A 12,387-nucleotide genomic window follows, 5' to 3' on the forward strand; every position below is an offset into this window, starting at 1 on the left:
AATTGATGCTATCGAACATGGCCAGTAAACAACACCTTTCCCCGTCTCTCTCACCTGTAACTCACCTGTCACTGTCTCGTCTCTCCCACCTGTAACTCACCTGTCACTGTCCCGTCTCTCCCACCTGTAACTCACCTGTCACTGTCCCGTCTCTCCCACCTGTAACTCACCTGTCACTGTCCCTGTCTCTCCCACCTGTAACTCACCTGTCACTGTCCCGTCTCTCCCACCTGTAACTCACCTGTCACTGTCCCGTCTCTCCCACCTGTAACTCACCTGTCACTGTCCCTGTCTCTCTCACCTGTAACTCACCTGTCACTGTCTCGTCTCTCCCACCTGTAACTCACCTGTCACTGTCCCTGTCTCTCTCACCTGTAACTCACCTGTCACTGTCCCGTCTCTCCCACCTGTAACTCACCTGTCACTGTCCCTGTCTCTCCCACCTGTAACTCACCTGTCACTGTCCCTGTCTCTCCCACCTGTAACTCACCTGTCACTGTCCCGTCTCTCCCACCTGTAACTCACCTGTCACTGTCCCGTCTCTCCCACCTGTAACTCACCTGTCACTGTCCCGTCTCTCCCACCTGTAACTCACCTGTCACTGTCCCGTCTCTCCCACCTGTAACTCACCTGTCACTGTCCCGTCTCTCCCACCTGTAACTCACCTGTCACTGTCTCGTCTCTCCCACCTGTAACTCACCTGTCACTGTCCCTGTCTCTCTCACCTGTAACTCACCTGTCACTGTCCCGTCTCTCCCACCTGTAACTCACCTGTCACTGTCCCTGTCTCTCCCACCTGTAACTCACCTGTCACTGTCCCGTCTCTCCCACCTGTAACTCACCTGTCACTGTCCCGTCTCTCCCACCTGTAACTCACCTGTCACTGTCTCGTCTCTCCCACCTGTAACTCACCTGTCACTGTCCCGTCTCTCCCACCTGTAACTCACCTGTCACTGTCCCGTCTCTCCCACCTGTAACTCACCTGTCACTGTCCCTGTCTCTCCCACCTGTAACTCACCTGTCACTGTCCCGTCTCTCCCACCTGTAACTCACCTGTCACTGTCCCGTCTCTCCCACCTGTAACTCACCTGTCACTGTCTCGTCTCTCCCACCTGTAACTCACCTGTCACTGTCCCGTCTCTCCCACCTGTAACTCACCTGTCACTGTCCCCGTCTCTCCCACCTGTAACTCACCTGTCACTGTCCCTGTCTCTCTCACCTGTAACTCACCTGTCACTGTCCCGTCTCTCCCACCTGTAACTCACCTGTCACTGTCCCGTCTCTCCCACCTGTAACTCACCTGTCACTGTCCCTGTCTCTCCCACCTGTAACTCACCTGTCACTGTCCCGTCTCTCCCACCTGTAACTCACCTGTCACTGTCCCGTCTCTCCCACCTGTAACTCACCTGTCACTGTCTCGTCTCTCCCACCTGTAACTCACCTGTCACTGTCCCGTCTCTCCCACCTGTAACTCACCTGTCACTGTCCCTGTCTCTCCCACCTGTAACTCACCTGTCACTGTCCCCGTCTCTCCCACCTGTAACTCACCTGTCACTGTCCCGTCTCTCCCACCTGTAACTCACCTGTCACTGTCTCGTCTCTCCCACCTGTAACTCACCTGTCACTGTCCCGTCTCTCCCACCTGTAACTCACCTGTCACTGTCCCTGTCTCTCTCACCTGTAACTCACCTGTCACTGTCCCGTCTCTCCCACCTGTAACTCACCTGTCACTGTCCCTGTCTCTCCCACCTGTAACTCACCTGTCACTGTCCCCGTCTCTCCCACCTGTAACTCACCTGTCACTGTCCCTGTCTCTCCCACCTGTAACTCACCTGTCACTGTCCCCGTCTCTCCCACCTGTAACTCACCTGTCACTGTCCCGTCTCTCCCACCTGTAACTCACCTGTCACTGTCTCGTCTCTCCCACCTGTAACTCACCTGTCACTGTCCCGTCTCTCCCACCTGTAACTCACCTGTCACTGTCCCGTCTCTCCCACCTGTAACTCACCTGTCACTGTCTCGTCTCTCCCACCTGTAACTCACCTGTCACTGTCCCTGTCTCTCTCACCTGTAACTCACCTGTCACTGTCCCCGTCTCTCCCACCTGTAACTCACCTGTCACTGTCCCGTCTCTCCCACCTGTAACTCACCTGTCACTGTCTCGTCTCTCCCACCTGTAACTCACCTGTCACTGTCCCTGTCTCTCTCACCTGTAACTCACCTGTCACTGTCTCGTCTCTCCCACCTGTAACTCACCTGTCACTGTCTCGTCTCTCCTACCTGTAACTCACCTGTCACTGTCTCGTCTCTCCCACCTGTAACTCACCTGTCACTGTCCCTGTCTCTCCCACCTGTAACTCACCTGTCACTGTCTCGTCTCTCCCACCTGTAACTCACCTGTCACTGTCCCTGTCTCTCCCACCTGTAACTCACCTGTCACTGTCCCCGTCTCTCCCACCTGTAACTCACCTGTCACTGTCCCGTCTCTCCCACCTGTAACTCACCTGTCACTGTCTCGTCTCTCTCACCTGTAACTCACCTGTCACTGTCTCGTCTCTCCCACCTGTAACTCACCTGTCACTGTCCCGTCTCTCCCACCTGTAACTCACCTGTCACTGTCCCTGTCTCTCCCACCTGTAACTCACCTGTCACTGTCTCGTCTCTCCCACCTGTAACTCACCTGTCACTGTCCCTGTCTCTCTCACCTGTAACTCACCTGTCACTGTCTCGTCTCTCCCACCTGTAACTCACCTGTCACTGTCTCGTCTCTCCCACCTGTAACTCACCTGTCACTGTCCCTGTCTCTCTCACCTGTAACTCACCTGTCACTGTCTCGTCTCTCCCACCTGTAACTCACCTGTCACTGTCCCTGTCTCTCACCTGTAACTCACCTGTCACTGTCTCGTCTCTCCCACCTGTAACTCACCTGTCACTGTCCCGTCTCTCCCACCTGTAACTCACCTGTCACTGTCCCTGTCTCTCTCACCTGTAACTCACCTGTCACTGTCCCTGTCTCTCCCACCTGTAACTCACCTGTCACTGTCTCGTCTCTCCCACCTGTAACTCACCTGTCACTGTCCCGTCTCTCCCACCTGTAACTCACCTGTCACTGTCCCGTCTCTCCCACCTGTAACTCACCTGTCACTGTCCCGTCTCTCCCACCTGTAACTCACCTGTCACTGTCCCCGTCTCTCCCTCCTGTAACTCACCTGTCACTGTCACCGTCTCTCCCACCTGTAACTCACCTGTCACTGTCCCGTCTCTCCCACCTGTAACTCACCTGTCACTGTCCCCGTCTCTCCCACCTGTAACTCACCTGTCACTGTCCCGTCTCTCCCACCTGTAACTCACCTGTCACTGTCACCGTCTCTCCCACCTGTAACTCACCTGTCACTGTCCCTGTCTCTCTCACCTGTAACTCACCTGTCACTGTCCCGTCTCTCCCACCTGTAACTCACCTGTCACTGTCTCGTCTCTCCCACCTGTAACTCACCTGTCACTGTCCCTGTCTCTCCCACCTGTAACTCACCTGTCACTGTCCCCGTCTCTCCCACCTGTAACTCACCTGTCACTGTCCCTGTCTCTCCCACCTGTAACTCACCTGTCACTGTCCCTGTCTCTCTCACCTGTAACTCACCTGTCACTGTCACCGTCTCTCCCACCTGTAACTCACCTGTCACTGTCCCGTCTCTCCCACATGTAACTCACCTGTCACTGTCCCGTCTCTCCCACCTGTAACTCACCTGTCACTGTCCCGTCTCTCCCATCTGTAACTCACCTGTCACTGTCCCGTCTCTCCCCGCTCTTCTGCATCTCACCTTCCCCTTCTCTCCCCCCCTCAGGCCTCACATCTCCATGGGTCTGCGTGTGAACTCGTCAGACGGCCTGGTGTTCTATGTGTCAGGATCACTAGAACGTTCTAGTGGCAGCTCTGTGATGACCCTGTCTGTCTCAGACGGACACCTGTTGCTCCTCATCAACGGAGGGAAGAGGAAGACCACCATCCGCAGCCACAGGAAGTACAACGACGGACAGTGGCACACGGTAGGTCATGTAATAAAGACATGATCATTGTCACGTACAGTGGAACAGATCCTTGTATTTATCATCTTTATTTCAATATAAAAATCACATGCGCCGAATACAACAGGTGAAATGCTTACTTTACAAGCCCTGCTCTGCAGTACGAAAGTATCTATCTTATGTTGCCAGACTCTGTAGTCTCATCGTCGCTTTGTCCCTTCTTTCCTGATTTTTTAAATCAAGATTTAGCCTGAGGTTTATGTGTATCTGACTTGTGTATATGTGTGTGTGTGTGTTTGTTCAGGTGTTTGTGAAGAGGGAGGGAGAGAAGGTCGGTTTGATTGTTGATGGGATCGATGCCCAGTCTAAGAGGGTCTCAGGGGGGGAGAAGAACCAGCTCAGTTCCCCTCTCTACATCGGAGGAGTTCCCTCAGCACTCACCAGCTCACTTCTCTCGGTAATACAGCCTTTCCTCTGCTCTCCTTTCCTCTCCTTTCCTCTCGGTAATACAGCCTCTCCTTTCCTCTCCTTTCCTCTCAGTAATACAGCCTCTCCTTTCCTCTCCTTTCCTCTCAGTAATACAGCCTTTCCTCTGCTTTCCTTTACTCTCCTTTCCTCTCGGTAATACAGCCTTTCCTCTGCTCTCCTTTCCTCTCGGTAATACAGCCTTTCCTTTACTCTCCTTTCCTTTCAGTAATACAGCCTTTCCTCTGCTCTCCTTTCCTCTCCTTTCCTCTCGGTAATACAGCCTGTCCTCTGCTCTCCTTCACTGTCCTTTCTTCACATCTCATTCACAGCAGAATAATTTAGAATTCGACATATCAATACCAAATTTGTCTTTCTTTTTCATTGTATCTCCTTGTCTCCTTTTCCGAGAAGGTCCAAGTTCCCTCCCCTCTGTAATTATTCTCTTATTCTGTTTTGAGAAAGAGACAAGGAAAGAGGAATTAAATAAGACAAACAATGTAAATGAATAACGAAAGACATAACACTCTGGTATTTAGTTCCTTAACAATGGTCTGTTTCCCTCCATGTAGATGCCAGGTCCAGGAGGGTTTGTGGGCTGTGTGAGAGACCTGGAACTGAATGAGAAGAGGCCAGCCAGTCCCTCCACCAGCCTGGGAGTTGTACCCTGCTTCCAGACCGCTCTGCATCCTGGGGCATACTTCTCTTCCCAGGGAGGACACATGGCTATAGGTATAGACTACATCCTCTCTTCCTGCTGTCTAACTCTGTTACACCCTCTCCGAAACAATTTGGATTCAAATCTGTAAACATTTGGGATGTTGATTTTGGGGGGGTTTGCAACCCGTCAAGAAAATAATCGATGGGGGAAAAAAACGGGAATTCTATCATTATGAGACAACAACAACAAAAGACACATGACCTTGTCAAGTCTGAGTCTGAATAATCTCTCTCTGTCTAGATGAGTCCCTGATGTTGGGCCGGGACCTGGAGGTCCAGCTGGAGGTCAGGCCGGCGTCAGACTCTGGTCTCCTGCTGCATGCTGGTACCAGGGCTGGACGACAGCTCAGCCTCTACCTTTATCAGGGAGCGGTAACTGTCACAGTAAACAGTGGCAGCGGAGAGTTCTACACCTCCTTCACACCAGAGGAATCCTTGTGTGACGGACGCTGGCACAGTATCACAAGTGAGTGTTATATTGTACACACACGCACGCACACACACACACACACACACACGCACACACACACACACACACACACACACACGCACACACACACACATTTTGATGTTTAAAGGAATAAATAGTTTCACCTTCTTTAGCACTGTAACGTCCTGTCATTCGAGATTTGCAACAATATGATATTAATGTTAAAAATTCTTGAATAATAGTATTTTTTTTGTTTCTTGATTGGTTAATTGATTGGTTGATTGATTGATTGGTTGATTGGCTGTGCGAGTGATATGTTGTGTTCTGGTGTTCTCCCTGTAGTTGTGAAGAAGAGCAACGTGCTTCAGCTCCATGTGGATGCAGCCAGTGAACACAGTGTGGGGCCCAAACAAGGGCGACCATCAGGGGCCAAGGAGGCTGTGTACCTGGGGGGAGCACCAGGTGAGGACACCCCCCCATGGAGATACTATAGAGCTTTTCAACTGTCAGAGGAATAACACGTTCTATATGTAAACCAAAAGGTTCCCCAGTAAACATCAACCGTTGCAGCGCGCCATGATTGCTTGTTAGTTGGCTAGCTAGCTCTAAAAATGACAAGTTCGTAACCAAAAAAAACTGAACAAAACTAGTTATATACACACATTGACCTGTTGCTACCAGTTCATTCCACTAAACAAACGATCAAATAATGTTAGTTTCCCTTTTTATTATCCGTTTTCTCTGGTGGTGTTCGCTACATTTGGCTAGCACAGCAAATAACCGCAAAGCTAGTGTGCTTTCAAGTTCGAGAAAGATCAGCTTACCTCATTAGCTAGCTAGCTAGATTAATTTATCTCACGACAGCCATCAATATAACTAAACTAAATGTAGCTAGCTAGATTAATTTCTCTCACGACAGCCATCAATATAACTAAACTAAATGTAGCTAGCTAGATTAATTTCTCTCACGACAGCCATCAATATAACTAAACTAAATGTAGCTAGATAGATTAATTTCTCTCACGACAGCCATCAATATAACTAAACTAAATGTAGCTAGCTAGATTAATTTCTCTCACGACAGCCATCAATATAACTAAACTAAATGTAGCTAGTATATGAGTCCAATGTTTAACGGCCACATTGTTTAAATCAAAAGTTAGCTAGCAGCACTAATTAGCTCACAATCAACCCCTCTCTCTCCCCTCACCAATCTGTCTCTCCTAGCTCTCTGTCTTCTTCCTCCAAAACACAACTATATTTTACCCAGGTGCATTGGAAAGGGGTCAATTGTACAACTGAATGCCTTCAACTGAAATGTGTCTTCCTTATTTAACCCAACCCCTCTGAATCAGGGAGGTGGGGCTGCCTTAATCGACATCTTCGGCTCCCGGGGAACAGCGGGTTAACTGCCTTGTTCAGGGGCAGAGCGACAGATTGTTTACCTTGTCAGCTCGGGGGATTCGATCCAGCAACCTTTTGGTTATTAGCCCAACAGTCTAATCGCTAGGCTACCTGCCGTCCCACTTAGTTTCAGTTAAGAAACATACTTTAGTTGTAATGAACCGCTAGCTTGTGCTAGGCATGTATTATCGTCCTCACATTACGAGACCTAGCTAGCTGTTTGTTTACATCTAGCTAGTAGAGCTAAACAATAATACAAATGCTAGCGCTGACACCTTGTGGTGATAATGTTGAACTGCATATAATTACACCAGGGTGATACATAACATGAAGCAAACAAATTGCAACTTTATTACAAGCAACAGGTATTTTGAATTTAAATTAAATTAACCTTAAAATATTTATTTCTGCACAACCTCGTGATGGTGATATTTGTTAATAATGTCTCTCCCTTGAGCATGTCATCTTTAAGGCCTACCTTCATTGTGGGCTGGCAGGTAGCCTAGTGGCTAGAGTGTTGGACTAGTAACCAGATGGTTGCAAGATCGAATCCCCGAACTGACGAGGTAAAAATATGTCGTTCTGCCCCTGAACAAGGCATTTAACCCACTGTTCCTAGGCTGTCATTGTAAATAAGAATTTGTTCTCAGCTGACTTGCCTAGTTAAATAACTTAAAAAAATTACAAAGCTATAGGGCCTGCACTAATCCATTTCATGACAGCTGTAGTAGTCTAATCTGGCATCCTTCAACATGGTTAGCCTCATTAAGAGTCTAATCTGGCATCCTTCGACATGGTTAGCCTCATTAAGAGTCTAATCTGGCATCCTTCGACATGGTTAGCCTCATTATGAGTCTAATCTGGCATCCTTCGACATGGTTAGCCTCATTATAAATCTAATCTGGCATCTTTCCACATGGTTAGCCTCATTATGAGTCTAATCTGGCATCCTTCGACATGGTTAGCCTCATTATAAATCTAATCTGGCATCCTTCGACATGGTTAGCCTCATTATGAGTCTAATCTGGCATCCTTCAACATGGTTAGCCTCATTATGAGTCTAATCTGGCATCCTTCAACATGGTTAGCCTCATTATAAATCTAATCTGGCATCTTTCGACATGGTTAGCCTCATTATGAATCTAATCCGGCATCCTTTGACATGGTTAGCCTCATCATGAGTCTAATCTGGCATCCTTCGACATGGTTAGCCTCATTATGAGTCTAATCTGGCATCCTTCGACATGGTTAGCCTCATTATAAATCTAATCTGGCATCCTTCGACATGGTTAGCCTCATCATGAGTCTAATCTGGCATCCTTCGACATGGTTAGCCTCATTATAAATCTAATCTGGCATCCTTCGACATGGTTAGCCTCATTAATTAATGAAAAGACAAACCCACTTTGCTCTGCTTTGGATCAGCCGTTTTGTTTTAGTTATTATCAAATGATTTATTATTATCAAGTTATTTTCAAATGATTCCCACGTTATCTCAGATGTGTGTCTGCTTTTCCTCTTTCTAATAGTATCAATTCAAATGTAAACAACGTGTGAGGATTTGCTAATCTTGTTTCAGTATTGAAATGACAAGCCACGTGTACAAGTGCATTGGACATGCCCACGAGGCCAAACACTAATCCCATGATACTGTATGTCTACATTGGGCATGCGTGCCATAAATAATCTCACATCCAATGTAAGCAATAGAACAAAAAGTATGAATAGTGGAGGAAAGAGAAAAATCAGCTGGAGAGTGTCCACGGTGAAGGGTCACTTTTACACGGGTTACGAAGTAGCCATGTAATGTACGAGTTCCATCCCTATATGGCTGACCGGGCTGGGAGCAAACCCTAATCAACTGGCACTTGAAGCTAGCATGCTAACCACTGGGGAAGGAGGACAGTCCGTGTCGTAGAATGAAGCAAATCGGCACAAAATTGTAGGAGGCATGGGAAGATGTTTTGGGTTGGGGGGGCTGGCCGTTGGAAGATGTTTTGGGTTGGGGGGGCTGGCCGCTGGAAGATGTTTTGGGTTGGGGGGGGCTGGCCGCGGGAAGATGTTTTGGGTTGGGGGGGCTGGCCGCGGGAAGATGTTTTGGGTTGGGGGGGGCTGGCCGCGGGAAGATGTTTTGGGTTGGGGGGGTTGGCCGCTGGAAGATGTTTTGGGTTCGGGGGGGGGGGGCTGGCCGCTGGAAGATGTTTTGGGTTCGGGGGGGGGCTGGCCGCTGGAAGATGTTTTGGGTTCGGGGGGGGGGGCTGGCCGCTGGAAGATGTTTTGGGTTGGGGGGGCTGGCCGCTGGAAGATGTTTTGGGTGGGGGGGCTGGCCGCTGGAAGATGTTTTGGGTTGGGGGGCTGGCCGCTGGAAGATGTTTTGGGTTTGGGGGGCTGGCCGCGGGAAGATGTTTTGGGTTGGGGGGATGGCCGCGGGAAAATGTTTTGGGTTGGGGGGGCTGGCCGCCGGAAGATGTTTTGGGTTCGGGGGGGATGTTTTGGGTAAATGCTGCATTATGTCAGCTCAATCGGAAATGACGCTTGAATTTCAAATCGCGCTATAATTTCCGTGATCCGGGTTGAATCGAGCCCTAAACTTACCTGGACCAAACTGCACTTATTTTATACAGACCACTGAAAAATCTTATCGTTGTTTGGCCATGGTTAGAAACCACTTCGACTAACTAGTTCTGGAAAGTGCTTAAAAGCCACAAGGTGCACCTGTGTAATGATAATGCTGTTTAATCAGCTTCTTGATATGCCACACCTGTCAGGTGGATGGATTATCTTGGCAAAGGAGAAATGCTCACTAACAGGGATGTAAACAAATTTGTGCACAACATTTGAGCGAAATACGCATTTTTGTGTGTATGGAACATTTCTGAGATGTTTTTATTTCAGCTCATAAAACATGGGACCAACACTTTACATGTTGCGTTTTTATATTTTTGTTCAGTGTATATACAACCCCATACCAGGTGAGGACACCCATAGAGATACTATATAATACATAAACATACAGACATACAGTACCAGTCAAAAGTTTGGACACACCTACTCATTCAAGGGTTTTTCTTTATTTTTACTATTTTCTACATTTTAGAATAATAGTGAAGACATCAAAACCATGAAATAACACATATGGAATCATGTAGTAACCAAAAAAGTGTTAAACAAATATATTCTATATTTTAGATTCTTCCAAGTAGCCACGCTTTGCCTTGATGACAGCTTTGCACACTCTTGGCATTCTCTCAACCAGCTTCATGTGGTAGTCACCTGGAATGCATTTCAATTACCAGGTGTGCCTTGTTAAAAGTTAATTTGTGGAATTATTTCAAGGACATTCTGAGACTTGTCCCGAAGCTGTATGTTTAGGGTCGTTGTCCTGTTGGAAGGTCAACCTTTGCCCCAGTCTGAGGTCCTGAGCACTGTGGAGCAGGTTTTCATCAAGGATCTCTCTGTACTTCGCTCCGTTCATCGTTCCCTCGATCCTGACTAGTCTCCCAGTCCCTGCCACGGAAAAACATCCCCACAACATGATGCTTCCACCACCATGCTTCACCGTAGGGATAGTGCCAGGTTTCCTCCAGACCTGTCTCTTGGCATTCTTGGTTTCATCAGACCAGAGAATCTTGTTTCTAATGGTCTGAGAGTTCTTTAGGTGCCTTTTGGCAAACTCTAAGCGGGATGTCATGTGCCTTTTACTGAGGAGTGGCTTCCGTCTGGCCACTCTACCAAAAAGGCCTGATTGGTGGAGTGCTGCAGAGATAGAAGCTTCTGAAAGGTTCTCCCTTCTCCACAGAGGAACTCTGGAACTCCGTCAGAGTGACCATCTGGTTCTTGGTCACCTCCCTGACCAAGGCCCTTCTCCCTCGATTGCTCAGTTTGGCCGGGCGGCCAGCTCTAGGAAGAGTCTTGGTGGTTCACAACTTCTTCCATTTAAGAATGATGGAGGCTACTGTGTTCTTGGGGACCTTCAATGCTCACTGGGGTCTGGACTAACATGACAAATATTTATCTCAGAAGTAAAACATTTGAATAATTAAGGTAATGATACAATGGTTTTAAATCTTAACCTGTGTGTGGGTACCTTGCGGGATACAAAAAAGTGAAATGGAGACGGTGTTTTTGCCACACATACAAACCCCATTTTAAAATTATCTTTCTGTATTGCAACTCAGCATTTTCTGTGGTCTTCTTCTCTCTCCTCTAGATGGTGTTGATGTGCCGGGCCTCCCCGATGCCCTGCCTTCCTTCCATGGTTGTGTTCGGAGAGCAGTCCTGAACCAGCGACCAGCCATGCTTTCTAAACCCCTGTCAGTACACGGAGCTGTGAGCACACAGGGCTGTCCAGCCATGTAGACAGACCCCTTTTATCCCTGTTACAGCCAGCTAGCTCTGGGTCATGTTCATAAGGACAACGTTACAGAAAGTTCAGATATAAATACCTATGTAGAACCAATATCATTGTCTGTCTGTCATGTAGAATAGAATAGGTTTCACCTCTCCGAATGCACCCCTGAGGGCAAGTTCAGTAGGACAATGTTGTGGAGCTTTGCAGACAGAAATGTTATGAATAGAGCTGGCGTGATACTGTATTCTACACATCAGAGAGGCCTGTCGGTTCTAGATATTGTATTTCTATCTGAACATTCCAACAACTTTGTTAGCCTGTTGAACGCAGCCCTGCTCTGATGCCCCCTACTACTCGTCTCCAACTGCTAAAAGGATAAATATAAACACGTAAATGATGTCTACCATACAAATCCCTGGTGGTGGGCGACGTACATTAGTTCATTTAAATGTATTTATTTTGCCACGTCTTGATTTCCGGTTTGCAAATAACTAAGCTCTAGAGTAAAGCCTGAAATCCAGACTTTCATGTCATACAAGGAGTGGAATGATAGCACAAACAGACTGGAACCTGGGCTAGAGTATAAGATGGCCAAATATGTTGTCTTTAGTGTGTTAGTTCTGTAATAGTATTCTACATCTCTCTGGGCTGCTTTCACAGACCTACATTGAGGGGCTTGATTCAATCCGTAGCGCCGAAGAGCCGCTCTACAGTGCGATATCAATTTAAAGGCAATCTTCCTGCGTTCACAGTAAATGCTGCATTATGTCAGCTCAATCGGAAATGACGCTTGAATTTCAAATCGCGCTATAATTTCCGTGATCCGGGTTGAATCGAGCCCTAAACTTACCTGGACCAAACTGCACTTATTTTATACAGACCACTGAAAAATCTTATCGTTGTTTGGCCATGGTTAGAAACCACTTCGACTAACTAGTTCTGGAAAGTGCTTAAAAAAAAAAATATATATATATATATATATAAATAAAGAAAT

The 12,387-nt window shown here is 47.7% G+C and overlaps 1 protein-coding gene across 1 annotated transcript in view; it reads left to right on the forward strand.

Moving 5' to 3' along the window:
- Nucleotides 1-12,387, forward strand: part of LOC106566304 (laminin subunit alpha-5) — a 230,278-nt gene that overhangs the window by 216,994 nt on the left and 897 nt on the right. Inside the window, exons 72-77 of the mRNA XM_082959682.1 lie at nt 3,843-4,044; nt 4,328-4,480; nt 5,061-5,220; nt 5,450-5,674; nt 5,981-6,100; nt 11,253-12,387. The exon at nt 11,253-12,387 is cut by the window's right edge and continues 897 nt beyond it. Coding sequence (XP_082815808.1) covers nt 3,843-4,044; nt 4,328-4,480; nt 5,061-5,220; nt 5,450-5,674; nt 5,981-6,100; nt 11,253-11,401 — 1,009 coding nt within the window. The 3' untranslated portion in view covers nt 11,402-12,387. The remainder of the gene's footprint in view (nt 1-3,842; nt 4,045-4,327; nt 4,481-5,060; nt 5,221-5,449; nt 5,675-5,980; nt 6,101-11,252) is intronic.

This window comes from Salmo salar, chromosome 13, assembly GCF_965601325.2.
Source record: "Salmo salar chromosome 13, fSalSal1, whole genome shotgun sequence".
NCBI lineage: Eukaryota > Metazoa > Chordata > Actinopteri > Salmoniformes > Salmonidae > Salmo > Salmo salar.